This window comes from Ovis canadensis, chromosome 9 (assembly GCF_042477335.2).
Source record: "Ovis canadensis isolate MfBH-ARS-UI-01 breed Bighorn chromosome 9, ARS-UI_OviCan_v2, whole genome shotgun sequence".
Lineage (NCBI taxonomy): Eukaryota > Metazoa > Chordata > Mammalia > Artiodactyla > Bovidae > Ovis > Ovis canadensis.
The window spans coordinates 68,278,339-68,302,800 of NC_091253.1; the positions used below are offsets into that span (position 1 = coordinate 68,278,339).

The 24,462-nt window shown below is 39.8% G+C and overlaps 1 protein-coding gene across 2 annotated transcripts in view; it reads right to left on the reverse strand.

The window, feature by feature from the left end:
- Positions 1-24,462, reverse strand: part of COLEC10 (collectin subfamily member 10) — a 531,893-nt gene that overhangs the window by 14,443 nt on the left and 492,988 nt on the right. Inside the window, exons 1-4 of one of the 2 annotated variants that reach the window (XM_069601096.1) lie at positions 15,868-15,943; positions 13,330-13,443; positions 4,506-4,577; positions 2,783-2,854 (exon numbers count right to left, since the gene is read on the reverse strand). In XM_069601096.1, coding sequence (XP_069457197.1) covers positions 2,783-2,854; positions 4,506-4,577; positions 13,330-13,375 — 190 coding nt within the window. In that variant the 5' untranslated portion in view covers positions 13,376-13,443; positions 15,868-15,943. Of the gene's footprint in view, positions 1-2,782; positions 2,855-4,505; positions 4,578-13,329; positions 13,444-15,867; positions 15,944-24,462 lie in introns of those variants that run through there. The other variant, XM_069601094.1, reaches the window with a different exon arrangement.

Below are 24,462 nucleotides of genomic sequence, written 5' to 3' on the forward strand. Positions count from 1 at the left end.
GCTAAAACCTCTTCTATAATGTTGACTAGACTTGATGAGGGCTATACTTATCTCATTTTCATTATCAGGTGAGCAGTGTTCAGTATTTCACTACCAAGTATGATTTTTAAATAAGTTTTCATTGATGCTCTTCCTTTTCATATTAAATGTTCCCCTTGATTTTCAGTTTGCTAAGATTTTTTTTTTTAAACATGAATGGGTGTGTGTTTGACTTTTATTCAGAATTTCCTAAGTTCTAATTGGAGGTTTTTATTTTTGAAATGAAAAATAAAAGTGGCCCATTTCCTGGGCCAGTCATCTCTGGCAGACTTTGAACACCAATTAAGTCTGAGCAACTTTCTGTTCAAGTCTCTTAGTCCTTTAATGCTGCCTCACGTGTGAATCTGTAAATGAGGAAAAATGGATTAGTGTGGTCCCCTTCTTCTCCAGATCACAGCCTCTAAAGTCTATTCAATTTGCTTGCCCTCTCATGCCTTCAAATATGTTTGTTTGTTTTTGACTCACCTAGTCATTCTTAGCAGAAAGATTCATGCAGGTGAATCTCTCATAGCCTGTAGCAGAAATCTGATTTTTGTCTTTGTTATAAATAATGCAAGTGATTTTTCTCACCTTCACAACTTGTTGTTGATGGTGTATGTAAATCAAGAATATTGTCAAACTTTGAAAATACCTCTGTAAACTCTTGTTCATATATGAGCTGTTAGATTTGAAAGTTTTTTCCATCGATGAACTCTGCCTGGTACATGTTATACCCTGTTTCTTTTATACAACCTACACATTTCTTGGGCTGGATGCCCTAGACATATTCCTATGATGATCTGACCTCTGCCCCTGTACTTTTCCATCATGACTTTGGATACATCTGCACAGTAGGTGGTAGAAGTATTCCTGGAAGCTATTCCTACATCAGAATTATTAGCAGGAACTTAACTGTATGTGGAAGTGACTACAAACTACAGAGATAAATTCCAGTAAGTCCAAATGAAATATTTCCCCTATTCAAGTTCTTCTTAACTAGCTCCCAAAATACTTGTATCTACTCCAAAAACTAATACAAGGAGAAGTATGATGGAGAAAAGCTGGATCAGAAGACAGGACTCTTTTTTGGTTTTTAGGCTGTAATTGTTTTTATTTTGTTCATGAGGGAACTGAAGCACAGATAGATTAAGAAATGTACACAAGGTCAAATATATACAAGAAAGACCCTGAGTCAGGATTGAAACCCAATCGTTCTGATTTCAAACCTCAAGAGCTTAAATACTCTGCTGTATGGCAGACCAAATAATCCAGATAGAAGATGTTCATACCTTAATGGATGATCAAGCTCAGGCTGGGAGCACAAAAGAAAGGAGGGGTTCAGGAAAAGCTTTATCAAGAAGTCTATTTTTCCATGGTTTGAAAGAATGAGTGGTATTTTGACTGACAGTGATGTACAAAGAGGTGTGTAGGGGTAGAAAATTGTCTGAGTAAAGGCAGAGGGCAGGAGAAGACACCTTGACATCTTTGCGAAAGAGCAAAAGGAGACAGTACTCTTAATCCATGCATTCCAGTGGGGACAGTATCACCTCACAGATCAAAAGTCAGTGCAGCAGGGCTGAAAAAATCTCGCTCTTTTTAAATATATGAAGTAGAAATATACACAAACTACATAACATGTGGTCCATTGGTGGGAAGCTTTTGGAGATTTGCAACAATTTGAAAAAACTCACAGATAAACTGTGTAGACTAGAAATACCAAAAAAATTAAGGAAAAGGTATGTCCTGAATATATAAAATATATGCATTAAACAGATAGTAGTCTATTGTATCATTTTTACCATAAAATATATACAAATTGATTATAGAAAGTTAATATTTATCAAAACTTCCATACACAATCACCATACATGGTGCCATTCCCAGCTGTGAGAAATGCAAACAAATATAATGATTCAGTGTTAAATCATAACTGTATAAATTTAACTGGAGTAAATACTGTACTAAGGTATAGTTTCATAGCCACCTCCTACTACTATTGTATGAGTTCAAGCATTGCAAGTATATGCTTAAAATACTCTGATGCAATTCATCTCCACTGGAGCACTTGGTAGGTTCAAGCAAATTGTGTATCCAAGTAAAAAGGGATCACTCTGCATCTTCAAACCAATAGTACAATGTCTGTATGAATTGGTAAATATCAGAAGCAGTAAGAACTTGCTACCATTGTGGGGCTTCAGGAAAAGAAGATAAAGAGTGCTGAGATAATAAAGAGAAGGCCACCTCTGTTTTACATAATAGTGAAGCAGGAATGTGCAGGATCAAAATATGAGTGACAACGAAAGGATGTAGATATATACACTTCAGATTCCTACTCTGTTAACAGATCTCAGACACAGAATTATTATTATTCCACTTCAATTAAAATACAATATTATACTGTTCTTGGCTATCTCGATTTTTATGAATAATTGTTTTCTACACCGAGTGTGCTTCATGGTCATGACACCCATTTTAATCGTATAAAGGATTATAACCAGGAGGTCCCAGGAGACAGTTCTATGTACAGTTTAACTGAACGTTATGTTTGACTCTGTCCTTGAATTTCAATTGAATTTTGCTCAAGGCTTTTTTGTAAAGACACATTGCTTACATATGGAAGAAACAGCCACGCTCGGAAGAGAGAACTCATATTTTAAAAGAAAGGAAAAGGGTCATTTTTGTGATACAGAACATTTCAAAATAGATCAAAGGTAGGTTCCATCTGCTTTAAATTGCTACTGGAGAATGGTAAAATACAGCTTACCCTTCTTCCCAATGGGCCCAGTCTTGCCAATATTGCCTTGATCTCCTGCATCACCCAGTTCTCCCTTAACTCCTGAAAAGCAAAATTGTCATCTTTATATCTTAAGGTTTTATCTTACTTTTAATGATATGCCTAATATATGATATTTACTCGAAGGAAATACTTAAAAGTGCATTCTTCTATCTGCGATATATAATATATATTCTTTGCTATATCACCTGTTTTAATAGCATTATAATGTATGCACTAAAATTAAAGTGTGAGTGAGTATGACAGTCCTGGGTTTGATGATATTAAAATGCTTACAGATGCAATATTTCTAAAGAGCTCGAGCAGAGGATGTTTAATCTAAAGGTCAGATAAGAGGCTGAGTGAAAGAATTCTTGTATTTTATTCAAATCCTATTCCTCCTGAGATCCATTTTAGCTTCACTCTGGGGTTCTATTTCCTCACTACCTTAAAACAAAATTTGACATTTTTAAAAAAGGGAGCAAATGCACAATCATAAAACCTAGCAATCAAAGGGACATCAAAGATTGTTCCACCATATTTTTATTTAAAATATATACATATATAATCAGGAATTCCTGAGTTCCTACAAAATTGTTATTAATTTGGGTTTTTAATCTGTGATCATCTAAAAAATGTTTACCAGTTGTAAAGGTGTCTATATGTGAGAATAATTCTGCAGTTGATTGTACATATTTCTTCCCAATCCAGGGATCCAATCGTGTCTCTTACATTTCCTGCATTGGCACCGGCATTCCCTACATTATCACCGGCAGCACCAGGGAAGCCTATTTTCAGACTAAGAAGAGTTTAAGTCAGCATTTCTCAAATTGAAGCCACAAAAGCCTATGAGTCTGCTTCTCTTTAAATTACTGAAGATATGAAAATCAGTGGTCCAGGGCCACCACCTTGCAGCAGTTGCGAGGAACGGTTCTAGCGTTCAGGACACACACACTTTGACATCATAATGCAGAAGCTGTATTTTGTCAAGGTTAAGTCCTGTCTTGTGATGAAAACATGCACAAAAATCCTTTGTGTTACTCTCATTTTCTTTGCTTGTACCTCTCCCATAAATCCCCCACCACTTACTGGGAGATCTCGGGGAAAACTGAGTAAATCAATGGATCAGACAGTTCTTTCTGTTCTTTCTTATCTTCCTCCTCACACTCTAAACCAGAGTTGCTTGGTGTGGCTTCTGAGAAGAGACACAGCAATGAACAAAGCTGTGTTTCTAGCACTAATGGTTTCTCAGATATTCCCAGAGACTGCTATGCTCCAGAATTCCCAGGGTGTTCCTCTTTCATGAGCCCTAACGGTGCAGCCTGAGCACTGTGTCCAAGTCTTGCTGACAAGCAATCTCATGGGAACTCTCTGGTGTGTGGAGTCGCTCAGTCGTGTCCGACTCTTTGTGACCCCATGGACTGTAGCCTCCCAGGCTCCTCCCTCCATGGGATTCTCCAGGCAAGAGCACTGGAGTGGGTTGCCATTTCCTTCTCCAGGGGATCTACCCAACCCAGGGATCAAACCCAGGTCTCCCACATTCCAGGCAGACGCTTTAACCTCTGAGCCACCAGGGAACTGTCTGGTGGTGACTAAATTCACATGTGAAATATATTTCATAACTCTTTGGAGCAGAGGGTGTTATGGAAGCTGTTAAACTTCCAGGCCAAATCCTGTATAGAGAAAAGTGTCAAAGTCACGTCATGTCACCTACCTTTTGGTCCCATGCGTCCCACTTTGCCAAGCTTTCCCTCCTCTCCTGGATCTCCTTTTTCACCATCATCTCCTTTTGAAATGAAAAATGAATGAGTGGAGCAGCTCAAATAGTAACATAAGCACAGATTCCCCAGGAGAAACTGAACATGGTTAGAATTCATCTCTCAGCTCAGTGCTTGCCTTACAGTTTCAAGGCGATTATGCCCAATAGGCACACGTGAACTAGACACTCAGAGAAAGAGAAGAGATTCCCATTAACTTTTTTCTTTCACTTTTCCCTTGTTGTTGGAGGAGGTAATCAAGAGGAGGTGACTGTTGGTTGACCAGCAAGCTAGACCCTAGCTCCTCACCCTCTCCCTTGTCCGTGGAATGTACGTTCCAGCCTGTTTGCATAGCTGAAGCCATTTCAAGGAAGCAGCCTTGAGACAATAACATGTTGAAACCACCTAGGCTGAAAATATGACTGAGCCCAGTTAAGGCATCTATGTAAATAAACCTTTAAGATTCTGGTGGGTGAGTGCAGAGATCTACTTGTCTTAAGGCTGCTCAAGACCAATCTTGAGGCTTTCTTTGTTTATGAAACATTCCACCTACCAATTTGGAGTGGCCTGCCTTTCTTTTTCACTCCTTGCCCTCCATGTATGGGGACATGTTCAGATTTCACTGAGGAAACTCCCCAAATTGCAAACCAACACACATCCAACTTGGTATTTAAAGAAATATCCTTGTTGGTAAAACCCTAAGAAGTTTGCTTGGCCTGACAAATCTTTATTCTTGCTGGAGAATCTGGCAAATTCTGGAAGCACATGAATGTATATACATCCATATACATGCATATCAATGTATTATATGTATAAATATATATATTCAGTTTAGTTCAGTCACTTAGTCACGTCCAACGCTTTGCGACCCCATGAACTGCAGCACACCAGGCCTCCCTGTCCATAACCAACTCCCAGAGTTCACTCAAACTCATGTCCATCGAGTCAGTGATGCCATCCAGCCATCTCATCCTCTGTCATCCCCTTCTCCTCCTGCCCTCAATCCCTCCCAGCATCAGGGTCTTTTCTAATGAGTCAACTCTTTGTATGAGGTGGCCAAAGTATTGGAGTTTCAGCTTTAGCATCAGTCCTTCCAAAGAACAGCCAGGACTGATCTCCTTTAGGAGGGACTGGTTGGATCTCCTTGCAGTCCAAGGGACTCTCAAGAGTCTTCTCCAATACCACAGTTCAAAAGCATCAATTCTTCGGCACTCAACTTTATTCACAGTCCAACTCTCACATCCATACATGACCACTGGAAAAACCATAGCCTTGACTAGATGGACCTTTGTTGGCAAAGTAATATCTCTGCTTTTTAATATGCTGTCTAGGTTGGTCATAACTTTCCTTCCAAGGAGTAAGCGTCTTTTAATTTCATGAATGCAGTCACCATCTACAGTGATTTTGGAGCCCCCCAAAATAAAGTCTGCCACTATTTCCACTGTTTCCCCATCTATTTCTCATGAAGTGATGGGACCAGATGCCGTGATCTTCGTTTTCTGAATGTATATATATTAAGTATACATTAATTGTATAATATGTGTGTATGTGTCCATGCTCAGTTGTGTCCATCTGGAAAGCCCATATATATTTATTGCTGTCTGACTTGAGAATCACAGATGCTTGAGAATCCCCAAATCATAGGCATGGACCTAGAAGGTAAGAACAGAAAACTTGCTGGGAGTGGGGAACAGCTGCAAAGCAGGTCAGTGTGAGCAGTGACTGTTCTAGTCATAGGTGGGTCTAGCTCTAGTAGTTCACCAGTCAACAAGGACTAAATGAGTGGTTTGATGGAAGGTGTCCTAAACTGACTTTATGGAATCCTGACTTTATGTCGTGTTAGTCACTGATAGGTCAAGCGAATTTGCAAAAGTCAATGATTGAGCTTATTGGCTTTGGTGTGAGATCAATCTGCAGTTTCTCAGCTCTAGTATTCAGTACCTGGAGAAAGTTGAATATGTGAGGCTCATTTTATGAGCCTCATTTTTGTCTTCTATAAAAGGAACTAATAATATCTAGTAAAGAAGGCTCCTGAAAAATTTAAGTAAGATACTATGTGTAAAAGAAGGTCTTCCCTGGTAGTCAACAGTAAAGACTCTGTCTGCCAGTTCAGGAAATGCAGATTAGATCCCTGGGTTGGGAAGATCCCCTGAAGAAGGAAATGGCCACCCACTCCAGTACCCTTGCCTAGAAAGTCCCATGGACAGAGGAAGCTGGCAGGCTACAGTCCATGGGGCCGAAAAAGAGTCAGACACAATTTAGCAACTAAACAACAAAAATGCAGAAAAGACTGAAACATTGCATACACCTGAAACTAACACAACATTGTTAATCAACTATACTCCAGTATATAATAAAAAAATTTAAAAAGACCCAGAATGTAATGATGCGTAGCAGTGCTGGTGGCTTTTGTTCTTTCCTTTATACTTCAGTTTCCCCACCCTTCAAGTGGAGAAATCACCGTCCTCACCAAGTGGAGATAATAACCGTCCTCCCCAACTCTCCCAGTGTATTAGGATCAACAAGGAAGGCATGTGAATGTGCTTTGAAAATAAAAAGCACAACCCACAATATTATTAAGACCAGCTACCTGCCTTATCACCGCAGCAATCTCAGGACAGGAAGGAGTCCTGGTTATCTCCAGTGCAAAGTGGTAGATAAGAGACTTCAAAATACGAAAATGGAATTCCTGGGATTAGATTAGATGAGTGTGGGAGAGAGAATGTTGAGACATTCATTTATCCAGAAAAAGCACAATCAGCCATTCTCTAATTTTTTTTCTGAGAACAGAATGTTTAAATGAAAGCATAGCAAAGTATGGAACAGGTTAGATTTCTAGATCGTGGGACTGGTCAGGCACTGGAACCCTGAACACATGAAACTCTAGTATCTCCTTCAGGGGAAGGCTTTCAGAAAAAATTCACAGATGATTAGTGTGATCAGGTCAGCGACGTGACGTGGATGAACTAGATGGCATTTCTCCAGCTAAAGTTATTAGTGAGTGTTTACTGAGCAATTATAATGTGTGCCAGCCCTGTGCTAATGTGCCCATCACAGCAATTATAGGACATAGAAAGGATTACCGCTCCATTTTATGGATGGAAAAACTGAGACTCACTGAGACTAAGTTGTTACCCTATTGCCGCAGAACTTGTGAGTGGCAGAACTAGGATTCAACGATACGTCTATCTCTGCCCCTCTCAGTTCAGTTCAATTCAGTCGCTCAGTCCTGTCTGACTCTTTGCGACCCCATGAATTGCAGCACTCCAGGCCTCCCTGTCCATCACCAACTCCCAGAGTTCACTCAAACTCACGTCCTTCGAGTCAGTGATGCCATCCAGCCATCTCATCCTCTGTCGTCCCCTTCTCCTCCTGCTCCCAAATTCCTCTGGATCCCTACTAAAAAACAATTGTCCCTTCCACTCTAGGATTATGCAATTCTTAGCAGACTGTGGATTTTATAGAACTTGACGCTGTACCAGATTTTTCAAGGAGAAAAGGGGAGATGCAGAAAGTGAGTTTTTGTTCCTCTTTAAGTAAGAAAGAGAGTGGGGAAAAAAACCCAGCTCAATGTCTCAGTGACTTAATTCGTAGGGAATGTATCCTTGAGGTAATTTACTATAAGTGAGATCTGGCTCTGCCACTCACGAGCTGAGGGACCTCTGGAAGCCCTTGACCTTGGACCTTGTTTCACTCATTTGCAGAATGCCACAATAATACCCTTTTCAGAGTTTTAGTTTAGGTTAAATTAGGTAAGTATTTCCTTCAGGAAGCTCTCTCTGACTCTCTCAGGCTGTACTAAATTCTCCTTAAAGTACCACCTTCTATGGGTCTGTTTATCCATGCTGTGTGTTTATCTGTTTATCCTTTATACTCATCTGTGACCTGTGGGATCCCTGGGGTCTTGAGTGATTTTTCTACCACCCCCAAAACTTAGCAAAGTGCTTGACTCTGGAGCTTAATAAATATACTGGGTATGTTTTATGAGCCGTGAAATATTTTACAAATACAGTGATAATGTTTATTGAATATTAAGCACCAAAGAGTTCCTAGTCCTGGACCTGCATCCTGTCATTTGAGCTCCACAACAACCTCTGAGATGGATATCTCCCTTTTACAGAAGAGAAAATGAGGTCAAAAAGAGGTTAAATAACTTCCCAAAGTCACATCGATCATAAGTAATAAAGCCAGAATTCAAACCAGGGAAAATGCCTTCAAAACCAATATTCTGAACAATGTGTATGATTGGGAACAAATTTCTGTTTTAACATTTCTGGGTCTGGGAATTGTTATTCCGAAACAATGAGGCTTCCTTGATGGCTCAGTGGTGAATAATCCATCTGTCAATGCAGGAGGGAGAAGGTAACGACAACCCACTCCAGTGTTCTTGCCTGGAGAATCCCAGGGACGGTGGAGCCTGGTGGGCTGCCGTCTATGGGGTCACACAGAGTCGGACACGACTGAAGAGACTTAGCAGCACCAGCAGCAATGCAAGAGATGCAGGAGATGCTGGTTCGATTCCTGAGTTGGGAAAATCCCATGGAGAAGGAAATGGCAACCCACTCCAGTATTCTTGCCTGGAGAATCTCATGGACAGAGAAGCCTGGCAGGCTATAGTCCCTGCACTCGCAAAAGAGTTGCACGTGACTTGGTGACTAAACAACAATTCTGCACAATGGGACCAAAGATGCACGTCTGGCTCACCAAAAGGCAAGATCAAATGCAGGCACGTGTGTGCTTTTCTGAATCATAAAACCACGCTAATAGGAATTATTAGTGCCATGATTATTCCTCCTCTCTGCCTTCTTGTAAGCTTTCCCATTCATTTTCAAGCGAGTCCTTAACCGGAGGCAGCCAGGTGACTGACTTAGTCATCTGCTGCTCTCTGGTGGTTGCTGATAGAGACCTGGGAGGGTGAAAATAGGATTATCATCCTTTTGACCTGTGTGCCTGAATCCCGGCCTGGTGGTGAGAGGGCTGCTGCTACAATGGAGTAAACAACTTGTCCCCTTGCCTGGAGCTTGGGTCCCAGCTTCATTTGATCTTTGGGACTTGTTTTAATGAGAACAGAAGAGAAGCATAAAAGCCAGCTTTGGAAAGGATCCCCACATGGCTCACAGTTGTCTGCTTTTATCCTCTTGGCACTATTTCATTGGATTAGTAGGGCAATTTAGACTTACTTTCCTTCTTTTAAAAATAGCCACTTTACATTTAAAAATTAAATGAAAAGCTATCAACTGTAATGAACTCATTTCAATTTTACAAAAATGATTTGTTTCAGCCCCCCGCCCCAGGCCACCAGCTTGCTGCAGTAATCTCTCCAGCAGAATTCCAGCAGAGCACACAGCTAAGCAATTTTTCTTTAGGTACAATTTTTTTCCCCCAACAAGCAAAAAGTCTTTTAAAATTAAATTCTAGTTTGAAATGAAATAGCTGAGCCTAGGTCATTACCCCCTGCTCAAAGGAAGTAATTATTAAAAATTAGAGAATTGGTTTTGGAAATGTTAAAGAAAATTCACAGGTAGTTTTGTACTTTTTCCACTACTGCCAGAATAATGTTATATACGATGGGAGTAGGGATGAGGGACATTCACAGTCCTTCTTCTGGTTTCAGGATGATTCAAGGGCATTACATTTATTCCTAATATTATGACATCAGCTCCACCTCAGATCATCAGGCATTAGATCTCAGAGATTGGGAACCCCTGGTCTAAATGTTCTTATACTCGAACTGGTACCAATTGGTTAATTAGATCCAATAAGAGATAATCTTTATATATATATATATGGGACAAGATTAAAGATAATATTAAAGATTATTATTAAAGAAAATTAAAGATTATCTTTAATTTAAAACCAGGCATGACTTGCTGATTCCCCCAGAGATAGCACTGGGGGACAGTGGAGTGAGATTACAGACCTATGGTGACATTTTTTATCACAGCACGCTTTCTTCATTTGAGATTCTAAGGGGCAATTTTCTTCATTTTTTTTTTTTTAATGAAAGCATAAAAAAATGAGCAGGTATGATTTCTAAAGAAACATTATTTTTCTCATCTTCATGACCAGGAGCATGCTATCTGTGGATAAGTGCGATCCTGACCTTGGTCAACCTTGCTTAAGAACAATAAACAATATGTTTCTCCATGATTAGTAAAGAGACGGTGGTAGCACACAGGTTCTCTAAGATATTTTTCTGAGATGCTTCCCTAACATTACGTCACCTCCTTATGATGAATGCGCATGAAATAAGATCATTCTTGTAAACAGCCAACACTTTTCCTAACACATTTAAAATGTCCACAGGAACCTCCCTGCTGGTCCAGTGGTTAAGAATCTGCCTTGCAATGCAAGGCATATGGGTTCGATCCTTGGTGGGCAACTAAGATCCCACATGCCACAGAGAAACAGCCTGTACACCACAAATAGAAAATTCATGCGCCACATTGAATATCCTGCTCGCCACAACAAAGACCTGAATGCAGACAAATAAATACATAAATACTAAAACATTCATAAAATATTGCTTGTACCTGTCCAGAGGAGGAATATGGTTACAAAAGAACCATGTTCAGGAAACTGCATGCCTTCAAGGAGAAAAGCTGTCCCAGGGAGAATCTTACATGAAAGGTAACAGCTTTTGATCAAGGTGAAATTTTCAAGGGGCTCAGTCTTAAGAACCATAAGTCTGTTCAAGTTGAATGTAGCAATGCGACCATCATTCAGGTTTACTCCAGAAGCTTGATGCAATGGATAGAACAGGAGTTTCATAGTCTGTTATGGGCTGAATTGTATCCTTTTTCCAAAATTAAGTCTGAGCACTGAAGAACTGATGCTTTCAAATTGTGGTCTTGGAGAAGACTCTTGAGTCCCTTGGACTGCAAGGAGAGCAAAACAGTCAGTCCTAAAGGAAATCACCCCTGAATAATCATTGGAAGGACTGATGCTGAAGCTGAAGCTCTAATACTTTGGCTACCTGATGCGAAGAGCCAATTCATTGGAAAAGACCCTTATGGTGGGAAAAACTGAAGGCAAAACAAGGGGGCAGCAGAAGATGAGACAGATAGCATTAGCAACTCAACGGACATCATCAGTTCAGTTCAGTTCAGTTGCTCAGTTGTGTCCGACTCTTTGCAACCCCATGAATCGCAGCACACCAGGCCTCCCTGTCCATCACCAACTCCCGGAGTTCACTCAAACTCATGTCCATCGAGTCAGTGATGCCATCCAGCCATCTCATCCTCTGTCATCCCCTTCTCCTCCTGCCCTCAATCCCTCCCAGCATCAGAGTCTTTTCCAATGAGTTAACCCTTCGCATCAGGTGGCCAAAGTATTGGAGTTTCAGCTTTAGCATCAGTCCTTCCAAAGAACACCCAGGACTGATCTACTTTAGAATGAACTGGTTGGATCTCCTTCCAGTCCAATGGACTCTCAAGAGTCTTCTCCAACACCACAGTTCAAAAGCATCAATTCTTCGGTGCTCAGCTTTCTTCACAGTCCAATTCTCACATCCATACATGACCACTGGATAAACCACAGCCTTGACTAGACAGACCTTTGTTGGCAAAGTAATGTCTCTGCTTTTCAATATGCTATCTAGGTTGGTCATAACTTTCCTTCCAAGGAGTAAACGTCTTTTAATTTCATGAATGCAATCACCATCTACAGTGATTTTGGAGCCCCCCCAAAATAAAGTCTGCCACTGTTTCTACTGTTTCCCCATCTATTTCCCATGAAGTGATGACATGAATTTGAGCAAACTCTGGGAGATAGTAGAGAACAGAAGAGCCTGGTGTGGTGCAGTCCATGCAGTCACAAAGAGTTGGACATGACTTAGAGACTGAACAGCAACCATAACCCCAGAATCCATGTGTTCAGGCCCTACACTAGCACTTTAGAATGGGACTAGATTTGGAGATAAGGCCTTTAAAAAGGTGGTTCACTTAAATCGTGGCTTTTAGGGCAGTCAATCCAATCTGACTGGTGTCCTTATGAGAAGAGAAACTTGAACACACAAAGGAATATGAGGGTTACTTGTGCTCGTCCCTGACAAGGCTATGTAAGGACACAGTGAGGAGACAGCCATCTGTAAGCCAACAAAAGGGGTCTTGGCTAAAAGAGACTAAACCTGCCAACTCTTTGTCCTTGGACTTCCAGTCTCCAGAATGGTAAGACAATAAGTTTCTGTTGCTCAAGCAACCCAGTTCGTGGTATTTTGTTATTGCAGTCCTAGCAAACTATTAATAAATCACAGTTATGCAGGATTTAGTTCCCTGACCAGGGATGGAACCCCGGTCCCCTGCACTGAGGGCACAGAGTCTTAGCCACTGGACCACCAGGGAAGTCCTCGTTCCTCCTTCCTATCTCCCATCTTGATGCTTATTTTTTCTCACATCCATCCTTTCTTTTTCCTTCTGTTTCTACTGCCATTATTTTACCTCTTCCTATCCTCACACACTGACCCTTGCAACTGAGCCCTAAATGGCCCTAAATGGTCTCCACAGTCTTTTATTCACTGGTGATTCCAAGTGCCTAGCACTGTGTCTGTTCAATACATAGTTGTTGAAATACTGGTTTCTTTGACACTGAACTTCAGTCTTTAAAACCACCATGCAAACTTAATCTTTGTAAAATCACATTTTCATTATAAAACTGCCCTATTCAAAACATTTCAGCAGTTCCTCTGTGTTTCTAGGTCAGGTCCAAATTAATTAGTCTAGTGTTTGGACTTTAACACACTGGCAAGAGTGGAACTTTCTGGCATTATTTTTTGACACTGACCTGTATAACCTTTTATTCCTGCCCAATGTGTCTGTTCACTGTTCATGAAAATGTCTTCCAATGTGTGTCTCCATTGAAAGGCACATGTCTTTCTCTCTATTTGAAATTCATCTCCTAGGGAAAAGTTATAAAATAAAAGACTTATATGACTATATGAGAAATTTAAAGTTTTTATATGATAAAAGATGCCACATACATATATAAATTTTACCAACAAAAATGATAGATAAGAAAAAAAATCAAACACTAAGACATAAAAAATGATTAATATGTTATCATACAAAAAGTTTTTGCAAATCAATTTCCAAAAAAAGACAATAAATGAAATTAAAAGATTAAAAGATAATCTAAAAATATTAACAGCAAATAATGAATGAAAATGTCCAGATTCACTATTAGTCAGAAAAACATATATCTGTGTAAATGTCTGTATCATATTTTGCCATCAGATTTAGTAATAATTTCAAAAGATTAATTGTATCTGAAGATGCCAGAAAGAGAAAACACTGTCATTGTTTTTGGCAACATAAATTGTTACACTTTTGGAAAATAATCTATCAATGATGATTAAAATAAAAAATCCACACAGTCTACTTTGAAAGAAAAATGAAAGTGTTAGTTGCTCAGTCATGTCTGACTCTTTGCGACCCCATGGATTATAGCCCGCCAGGCTCCTCTGTCCATGGAATTCTCCAGGCAAGAATACTGGAGTGGGTTGCCATTTCCTTTTCCGGGGGATCTTCCTGACCCAGGGATCAAACCCGAGTCTCCTGCATTGTAGGCAGATTGTTCACCATTTGAACCACCAGGGGTAGGAAACCTATTTTATGGAAATAACTATAAGAACAAATGTATATATGTATATATGCCTGTAGTGGTAAAAACAAAAAGCCACTAACAATCTGAAAGTTTATCATCATGAAAATATGAGGAATGTTATGCAACTACTAAAAACAATGAAAGATCCCTGAATTAAGGAGTGAACTCCATGTTCTATTATCTAAAGAATGCCTCTTGGAAAGTCAGATGCATACGATCCGATTCAGAAGAAAGAACAAATAAACAGAACAAATACAGAGAAAAGTGTTAATATCAAGCTATTAATGATGGTTACATGGGAGACTTGGATCTGAAAAGGAAGCCATAGTAAAAAGAGAGATCATTAGCTTTTTCTTTATACATCTTTATTTTATACACATTTATACATGTTATATGTTACAACAAGCTTGAATTACTCTTGCAATTAAAAAAATAAATCGCAAATAATACAAAGGAATCTTGGCCTTTTCTCCTTTTATAAATCCTACCCATAAGTCTTGTCTCAAATTAAATTCTAAATTCTCTGAATTTATTGATGGAATTATTTCCTTGGAAACTCACCATCTGGTTCCTTGTTACTACTTTCTAATTGCTGCCCTGAAGTATTATTTTTAAATGCATTGTTATTTAAATTAAGAGTGTAAGTTTTTTGTGATAGAGGCAGACATTACACTTTGTTTTCAAGAGCTGTTTGGAACTTCACAATGCGCTCACTCATTCATTGCTTGAACACATATTTATTGAGTTTCTACCAGTTCCCAAGTTCTGGGCTGGATCCTAAGGATACAACACTCCCTCAGAAAAAACATGATCTAAGACTAAAAGTTTAGTAGGAAGAAGGCACCAAGCAAGGTCCTGAAAGTGTCATGAGAGTTACAAAAGGGAAATTACTGTGTATTTTGTTGGCACCTAACAATGATGTAGGGGTGAGGAGACTAGGGCCTTCCCTGATGGCTTAGCAGTAAAGAAGAATCTGTCTGAAACACAGGAGACACAGGAGATGTACAAGACATGGGTTCGATCTCTGGGTTGGGAAGATCCCCTGGAGAAGGAAATAGCAAATGACTCCACTGTTCTTGCCTGGGAAATCCTATGGACAGAGGAGCCTGGTGGGCTACAGTCGACGGGGTTGATAAAGGATTAGGCACGACCTGGTGACTGATCAACAACAACAAAAGAGACTTGGCTTTTATTCATCTATACTGCTCTTTCCTCTGATGACAAGATAATCTATCAAATAAGAAATAAAATGGAAGTGCTTTTTCTCTTAATACATTAAACAATTGCAAGGTAATACCAGAATAGGTAACCATTCCCTTTGTCAGGGGATCATCCCAACCCAGGGACTGAACCCAGATCTCCTGCATTGCAGGTAGATTCTTTATCATCTGAGCCACCTGGGAAGTCCTTAAGGAGATACTGGTAATGTACTAGGGGCTTCCCTGATGGCTCAGTGATAAAGAATCCTCCTGCAGAGCAGGAAATGCCAGTTCGATCCCTCCATCAGGAAGATCCCCTGGAGGAGAGTAGGGTAACCCATTCTAGTATCCTTGCCTGGAGAGTCCCATGAACAGAGTGGCCTGGTGGGCTACAGTCCATAGGGTGGCAAAGAGTCACACATGACTGAAGGAACTGAGCACGCATGCATATTGTATGAACTTATCTACTAATGATATCAACGTTAATAATGATAGTGGCTAATGTTTATTGGGTGCTTACTATGGGCCAAGCTGGAATGTTAATATGCGTGGCCGCGACGTCAACCAGTCTCTTTACTGTGTTTCATCAACTCCAGGGACCCATAAACTTCCTTTCTCCTTCACCTCACCCGTGCATAACCTAGCAAAGTAAAAGGAGAATCTCAAGAATCCTACAATCTTTCTTATTTGAAATACAAAGCACCTACTCTTTGTTCAGGCTTACTTACCTTAAAAAGATTTCCTCCTTGGAACCTTCAAGTCTTTTGCAGTCACTGCATGTCTGAGTAACAAGGAGGAAAACAACAGCAACTAACATTATCCTTAACGTCAAATACAATATTAAGCTTTGTGGGACAGATTTTCTTCTGCCTGAACATACATTCAATACTTAAACGTACTCATAGCCAAGTCAGTAGAAACAAATGCAAGGAGGGTGTACCCAATCTGTCTAGACTGCGTGGTGACCCACAACACAATGCAGTGGTGAAGAACAGGGCATGGGGGATTGGCACTCACAGGCTGTGAGAACTTAGCAACCCGCATCAACTCTTTCAGCCTCGGTTTCCTCATCAGTAAATCAGAAGAGTGAAATATCTTCCTCAGAGTGTTGTGGAGATGAGTAAAGTGATGATACCTGCAAGGGCCACATGATACTGGAATGCAGTGAGTACTTGAGAAATATTATTGGGTTGACAAAAAATATCATTGGGTTTTTCCATAAGATGTTATACAAACACTCAAATAAAAGTTTTGTTTGGTCAACCCAGTGCATTATGATAGGCGCCTAGAATTTCTAGCCACTAGAAAAATTAGAGGGATACAAATTTTGTAATTACCTATAAGGAAAAAGAATCTGAAAATATGCATCTATTTATATATCATTTATATATATATGTACATATATATATACAAAACTGAATTACTTTGAAACTAACCTGAAATTAGCACAACACTGTAAATCAACTATACTTCAAATTAAAAAAAATAAAATAGAATAAGAACCCCCCTCAAAAAAAATGTGAAAAAAAGAAAAAGAAATTAGAGCAATACAAAGAGAAGCCAAAGGGAAGCAATGTCCTTCTCAGCTCACACCTTGGTTGTGCTGGGTTCCCATGCCCTGAGTGATATGTATTTTTGCTTCCAGAGATCTGTGCTTCTGGTATTGAAATGTTTACAAACCCTATAGATGCAACATAACAATATTTTGTCTAAAGTTCCTTCCAGCACATAATGGGGGCAGAAGCAAATTTAAAGAAAAAGAGTTTCTGTGAGTTACTCTGTTAGTAATAACTAATTACACAGTAATACTCTGTGTAAGTAATAACTCTGTTATTATATAAATGAACAGCCCAATCCATGGATATCCAAATTGTCTATGAGAAAGGCAGTCCTCCCTGCTGACTCTCACTGAAAAAAAACAAAAGTTACTGAGCAGGACCCACTGGGCCTTCCTAGGACAGGCCTTCCTCTACCTATATCCTTTGCTTTAGCTCCTCTCTGAAGTACCTAGATAATGGTATCTGATGCACATTTCCTGAGTTTTTTTGCAGATGTGAAAACCCCCACCAAATGAAGATGTTCACTACTTGATGACCATGAGCACATCGTTCCCAGGCCTCCTAGAGCCTAAAGACTATAAAATTAATCCTTGTTACACCACCATGTTACCTCACCATCAGCCAATCAGAGACTGGTACACAAGCAGGTCAAGTACCCTGTGGACCCCACCACCAACACACCTCACCCAGCTTTCAAAAATGCTTTGCTGAAACCCTTCTGGGAGCACGAGGCTTTTGGGATCATGAGGAATCTCATCTCCTTGCATGGCCCTTCAGGAAATATTTCTCTGCTTCCAAACTCCGACGTTTCAGTTTGTTTGGCTGCACTGTAGGTCGGGTGCACGAACTTGGTTAACAAAAAATAATAACTAAGAGTAAAGACAGTAGGTCGTGTGATTAGCTTCTATAGAGAGGAAATGCCTAAAAATTATTTAGGATCTCTGTTTTCAACTGCCTATTGCACGTTTACATCTGGATGTTCACAGGCAACTCAAAGAGAGTTTGGAACTCAGTATAATCTGCCAATTTTCTTTTGAAATATACACCCCCTTCACCCTCTCCCAACAGCTCTAATGTATGCTTTCTTTTTAATTTATGTTCCACCAGGACCTTCTCACATCCTTCAATCTATTGTTACCCCTTCCAAGAGATTTATCTGCCTGAAAAACAAGATGTAATTTATTTACGTCATTTTCCTACTCAAAAACTTCCATTGGCGCCTTAGGTTTAAACTATCATTTCATTGGTCAGACCTGATAAATATCACTACTTCTACAGAACAGCTGTGAAAACTTAAAAGAAAAAGAGGAGAGAGAGAGAAGAAAAAGAAGAAAACCCAAAGTACAATGAAAATTAGATTAACAAAGCATAATGAAGCATATGAATATTTACATAGACGTCATTAGAGCTAGGATAGGGAAAATAATTCTGTCTTCTACTTTATTAAAATATCAATCTTATTTACCTAAATGGGGGTAGAATAACACTTAACTCCCCCTCCACTGGATATCACTTCTCTCAGACTAGGTCTCTGATGACCAGAAAATTGAGTCAATCATTTTGTTACATTGTGATATTTTTTTTGACAGGGAAGGGTACTGCATCCTAACTTCCCACCCCTACTCATATTTCTAATTTCAAAAAGTAAGACAGAAAGGGGTGAAGAAGGATGGGTAATGGAATTAAGCATTTTCATAGATTCTGTTCCCAGTTAAAAAAAAAAAAAAAACTTTTCAGGAAGATGCAGAAACACCTTGGCTGCCATGAATGCTGGACATTTTAGTTTTGCACATGCTCATCTGTTGAGACTTAAAATATTAGTCAGTCAGAAAGAGGGAGCAGAAAAATGTGCCATTTTTGTATGGTTGAGCAACACCAGAATAACACCAACATGGTAGTATTGCTCCCCGTGATCATCAGAAGAGGATGATATAGATCTAGATATGGTCGACTAAAAAAATATGTACAACCTAAAAACTGAGTTATGCTTTATTCAGCGGAAATTTTTAGTACTTCAAGTCCAAGAGGAAGGTATATCTCAAGAAAGTTTGAGAGAACTGCTTCGAGAAGTGAGCAGGGAGCTAGGATATATAAGAGCTTTGCAACAAAGGGCAGTTAGTTGGAACAAAAGATTACTGTTAGTTAAAAAAAAACAAAAACTAGATATCCCATGGAATTCAATGTTTTTTTTTTTTTTTTTTTTTTTAATGTATGGGTGGATGCAAGAGTCTGGGCTCACTGAAATAGTTTCTTTGATGTGTACCTCAGTTATCTGGGCCAGTATCCTGTGTTTTCACCTCCTGGGTTTTCTCAGGGCTCATGTAGGGAGTGGCTACAGTCTGATCACTACTGTTTGCTATGCTAAATCACTTCAGTTGTGTCTCACTCTTTGTGACCCTATGGACCAGAGCCTGCCAGTCTCCTCTGTGTATGGGATTCTCCAGGCGTGATTACTGGAGTGGGTTGCCATGCCCTCCTCCAGAGGATCTTCCGGATCCAAAGTTCGATTCCATGTCTCTTACGTCTCCTGCATGGGCAGGCAGGTTCTTTACCACTAGTGCCTCCTGGGAAGCCCCCTGATGGCTGCTAGATGAAAGGCATTCTTCATTTCCTTTCTGAGTTTCCTCAGGGCTCACTGGTTGACCCTCGGAAGTGGCTGCTATCACTGATGACTATGACATCTTTTGTTTACTGATATGGCAGGCAATATTTTATTTCTCAATATATATACATATATATGTTTATATATATACACACACATACATATATATATGTACATATGTATGTGTATATATATGTATATGTACGTATATATGTGTGTGTACGTATATATATGTGTACGTATACATACACATATATATACGTTAAGTGTGTGTGTGTGCTCAGTCATGTCTGGCATTTTTTTGCAGCCCTAAGGACTACAGACTACCTGTTCCTCTGTCCACAGGATTTTCCAGGCAAGAATACTGGAGTGGGTTGCCATTTCCTACTCTGGGGGATCTTCCCAATCCAGGGACTGAACCTGAGTCTCTTGCATTTCCTGCATTGGCAGGTATATTCTTTACCACTGTGCTGCCTGGGAATATATATTAATAAGAGTGGCCCATTTTAACGAAAGTATAATGTCCCCGTAGGAGTACTCTCATCTAGGAAAGCAGGTCATATCCCTCGCCTTTGCACACTCTGTGTGAGCTTTCTTTCAGTGTGTTTGGTCTCTGTCTATGGTGCAGCACTGGCTTTGCCCCGAGATCATTGCTCACATTGTCCAGCCTTGCTCCTTAAGTGCTAGGGCAGCACTGATAAAAATAGATCGAGAGACCCTCCTTTTTGGTATATCAAAGCCTCCCAGTCTCCGGGGACTTTCATTTTGGTCTGTTGCACATTGTCACACTTGCTGCCTCACTCCATCTCCCAACTTCCTATTGGACATATGGGCCTCTTCCTTTTGGTTGTCTGGTCATATGGTCACTCAGCATGTGGTCTGATGAAAGAGAGATGACTTTGTCATAGCTCTGAATAACAAAATCTTTTTCTAGATATCTGTTCATCTCAGGCCAGGCAGAATGAGAAAAGGGATATTTCCCCCCATATCAGTAAAGAAAGGATGTTACAGTCAACAGCGATTGCAAGTCGCCACTGATGGTGAGCCCTGAGGGAACTCAGGAAGGAAAGAATACCTGCCATTTAGCAGCCACCAGACTTCAGCCAATACTCAAACCAGATTGATTACATTCTTTGCAGCCAAAGATGGAAAAGCTCTAAATAGTCAGCAAAAACAAGACTGAGAGCAGACTGTGGTTCAGATCATGAACTCCTTATTGGCAAATTCAGACTTATATTGAAGAAAGCAGGGAAAACCAATAGACCATTCAGGTATGACCTAAATCAAACCCCTATGACTATACAGTAGAAGTGAGAAATAGATTCAAGGGATTAGATCTGATAGAGTGCCCGAAGAACTATGTACACTGTACAGGAGGCAGTGATCAAGACCATCCCCAAGGAAAAGAAATGCAAAAAGGCAAATTCTTGTCTGAGGAGGCCTTACAAATAGCTGTGAAAAAAAGAGAAGCTAAAGGCAAAAGAAAAAGGAAAGATATACCCATTTGAATGCAGAGTTCCAAAGAATAGCCAGGAGAGATAAGAAAGCCTTCCTCAGTGATCAATGCAAAGAAATAGAGGAAAACAATAGAATGGGAAAGACTAGAGATCTCTTCAAGAAAATTAGAGATACCAAGGGAACACTTTATGCAAAGATGGGTACAATAAAGGACCAAAATGGTATGGACCTAACAAAAGCAGAAGATATTAAGAAGAGGTAGCAAAAATACACAGAACTATACCAAAAAAGATCTTCATGACCCAGATAACCATGACAGTGTGATCACTCACCTAGAGCCAGACATCCTGGAATGTGAAGTCAAGTGGCCTCTAGGAAGCATCACTATGAACAAAGCTAGTGGAAGGGATGGAATTCCAGTTGAGCTATTTCAAATCCTAAAAGATGATGCTGTGAAAGTGCTGCACTCAATATGCCAACAAATCTGGAGAACTCAGCAGTGTCCACAGGACTGGAAAAGGTCAGTTTTCATTCCAATCCCAAAGAAGGGCAATGCCAAAGAATGTTCAAATTATTGCACAATTGCCCTCATCTCACTCGCTAGCAAAGCAATGCTCAAAATTCTATAAGCCAGGCTTCAACAGTACATGAACTGTGAACTTCCAGATGGTCAAGATGGATTTAGAAAAGGCAGAAGAACCAGAGATAAAATTGGCAACATCCACTGGATCAGTAAAAAAGCAAGAGAGTTCCAGAAAAACATCTTTTTCTGCTTTATTGACTTTGCCAAAGCCTTTGACTGTGTGGATCACAATAAATTGTGGAAAATTCTGAAAGAGATTGGAATACCAGACCACCTAACCTTCCTCTTGAGAAATCTGTAAACAGATCAGGAAGCAACAGTTAGAACTGGACATGGAACAACAGACTGGTTCCAAATCAGGAAAGGAGTACATCAAGGCTGTATATTGTCACCCTGCTTATTTCACTTATATGCAGAGTACATCGTGAGAAACGCTGGGCTGGAGGAAGCACAAGCTGGAATCAAGAATCCCAGGAGAAATATCAATAACCTCAGATATGCAGATGACACTACCCTTATGGCAGAAAGCAAAGAAGAACTAAAGAGCCTCTTGATGTAAATGAAAGAGGAGAATGAAAAAGTTGGCTTAAAACTCAACATTCAGAAAACTAAGATCCTGGCATCTGGCCCCATCACTTCATGGCAAATAGGTGGGGAAACAATGGAAGTGGTGAGAGACTCTATTTTGATGGGGAGGCTCCAAAATCACTGCAGATAGTGACTGCATTCATGAAATTAAAAGACACTTGCTCCTTGGAAGAAAAATTATGACCAACCTAGACAGCATATTAAAAAGCAGAGAAATTACTTTGCCAACAATGGTCCATCTAGTCAAGCCTATGGTTTTTCCAGTGGTCATGTATGGATGTGAGAGTTGGACTATAAAGAAAGCTAAGTGCTGAAGAATTGATGCTTTTGAACTGTGGTGTAGGAGAAGACTCATAAGACTGCAAGAAGATCCAACCAGTCCATCCTAAAGGAAATCAGCCCTGAATATCCACTGGAAGCACTGATGCTGAAGCTGAAACTCCAATACTTTGGCCACCTGATGCAAAGAACTGACTCATTTGAAGAGACCCTGAAGCTGGGAAAGATTGAAGGCTGGAAGAGAAGGGGACAACAGAGAATGAGATGGTTGGCTGCCATCACCGATGCGATGGACCTGAGTTTGAGTAGGCTTTGGGTGTTGGTGTTGGACAGGGAAGACTGGCCTGCTGCAGTTCATGGGGTCCCAAAGAGTCAGACACGACTAAGCGACTGAATTGAACTCAACTGTGACTACAGCCACTCCTTAAGAAAACTCACCTCAGGATGAGTTTTCACTCCAGATATGAAAACAAAGAACACTGGCCCCAGGTAGCTGAGATGTATAGCAAAGTAACAGTTTCTGAAGAGATAAATTCCTTAACTTGAGATATCTGGTTTTCCTTTAATTAACAATAGTCTTTTGATGTTCAGACTACCTGCCCTTCCTTGCAAAACTTCTATATAACCTGACTGCCCCCATCACCTCCTCAGAGCAGTTCTTTAAAGGTTACTTGAGATGCTCCCTCCCTGGCTTGAGGTCCTAAAAATTCCCACCGAATAAAACATAGCTCTCAACTTTTACATTGTGAATACTTTTTAAGTCAACAAGAACACACCATGTAAATTATTTTTTTTACTGCAACTGATATTGTAATGTCTTATATGTACACCCATCCTTGGTGATATGTCAAATAAATGACCTTCAAAAGGATCAGAAGCTTTAGTTTCCTTCTCTTTAAATAGAGATAATGATTCCTATAGCATGTCAGTGGAGCCAAAGCAAAATAATGGATAAAACTTTGTGAATTCTAAAAACTCATATTCATATAATTCATTTCACAGATACAAGTATTTTCAAGAGACTTGAAATAATGTTTTTAGATCAAGAATAGCCATGATAAAAATTTTGAACAATTAAATTATTCAGACGCTACTTCACTTGAGTCTCTGAGTGTCAGATTTTAACCACATATATTTATAACTCTTTCATAAAAGAGTAGAGAAAACTGTAAAGTATAATTTAAAGAATCCTAGAAAATTATAGAATATTGCAGATCAAATACCAGTACAAAAATCAGACAGACTGGTTATCAGTTGGAATATCCTGTAAAGATGTGAAGGTATCAAATAAAACCATTTCTAACAGAATTAGAAAGTGCCCAGAAGTAGAATTTCATAAGTACAAATAAAAAGTTAGATATATATGGATAATGACCTAAGACCAACGGAAGTGCCTTCCCAGGGTGGAGACTGTGGCTATAGGAAAATGGTTCTTAAAGGCAAAAAAAAAGAAGAAAAATCCAGGAATATCAATAGTGCTAAGTGCTTTATGTGGCTTAACTCGTTTCTCCTCATCACAGTCCTATGAAGCAGTCATGCCATTATCAACCCATCTTACAGATAAAAGACTGATGCTTGGCTTTTTATGTCTTTATGCATTTAATCCTACTACATTCCTAGGGAGTATTTACACTATTATTCCTATTTAATTGATAAGAAGCCCCAGGTTCAGTTGGAGAGTTAGGAAAAAGAAGCCACATTAACAAAGAGAAATGGTGGACTCAAGTTTGTGAACTTCTGATAAATAAAAGTTTACTTTGCAGTGAGACTAAAATAGGCAGGAAATGGCAGTAAGCAGCAGAAGTGGGTCCTTTTCCCTGGTAGATTTCTGTCTGTAGAACCAAAGTTACCACCTACGAGCCTTTGTTTAGGGATGTGGGGAGAAGCTTATGGTGACTAGTAACAGCAGTGGTTCGGTTCGGTTCAGTTCAGTCACTCAGTTGTGTCTGACTCTTTGTGACCCCATGAACTGCAGCATGCCAGGCCTTCCTGTCCATCACCAGCTCCTGGAGTTTACTCAAACTCATGTCCATTGAGTCGGTGATG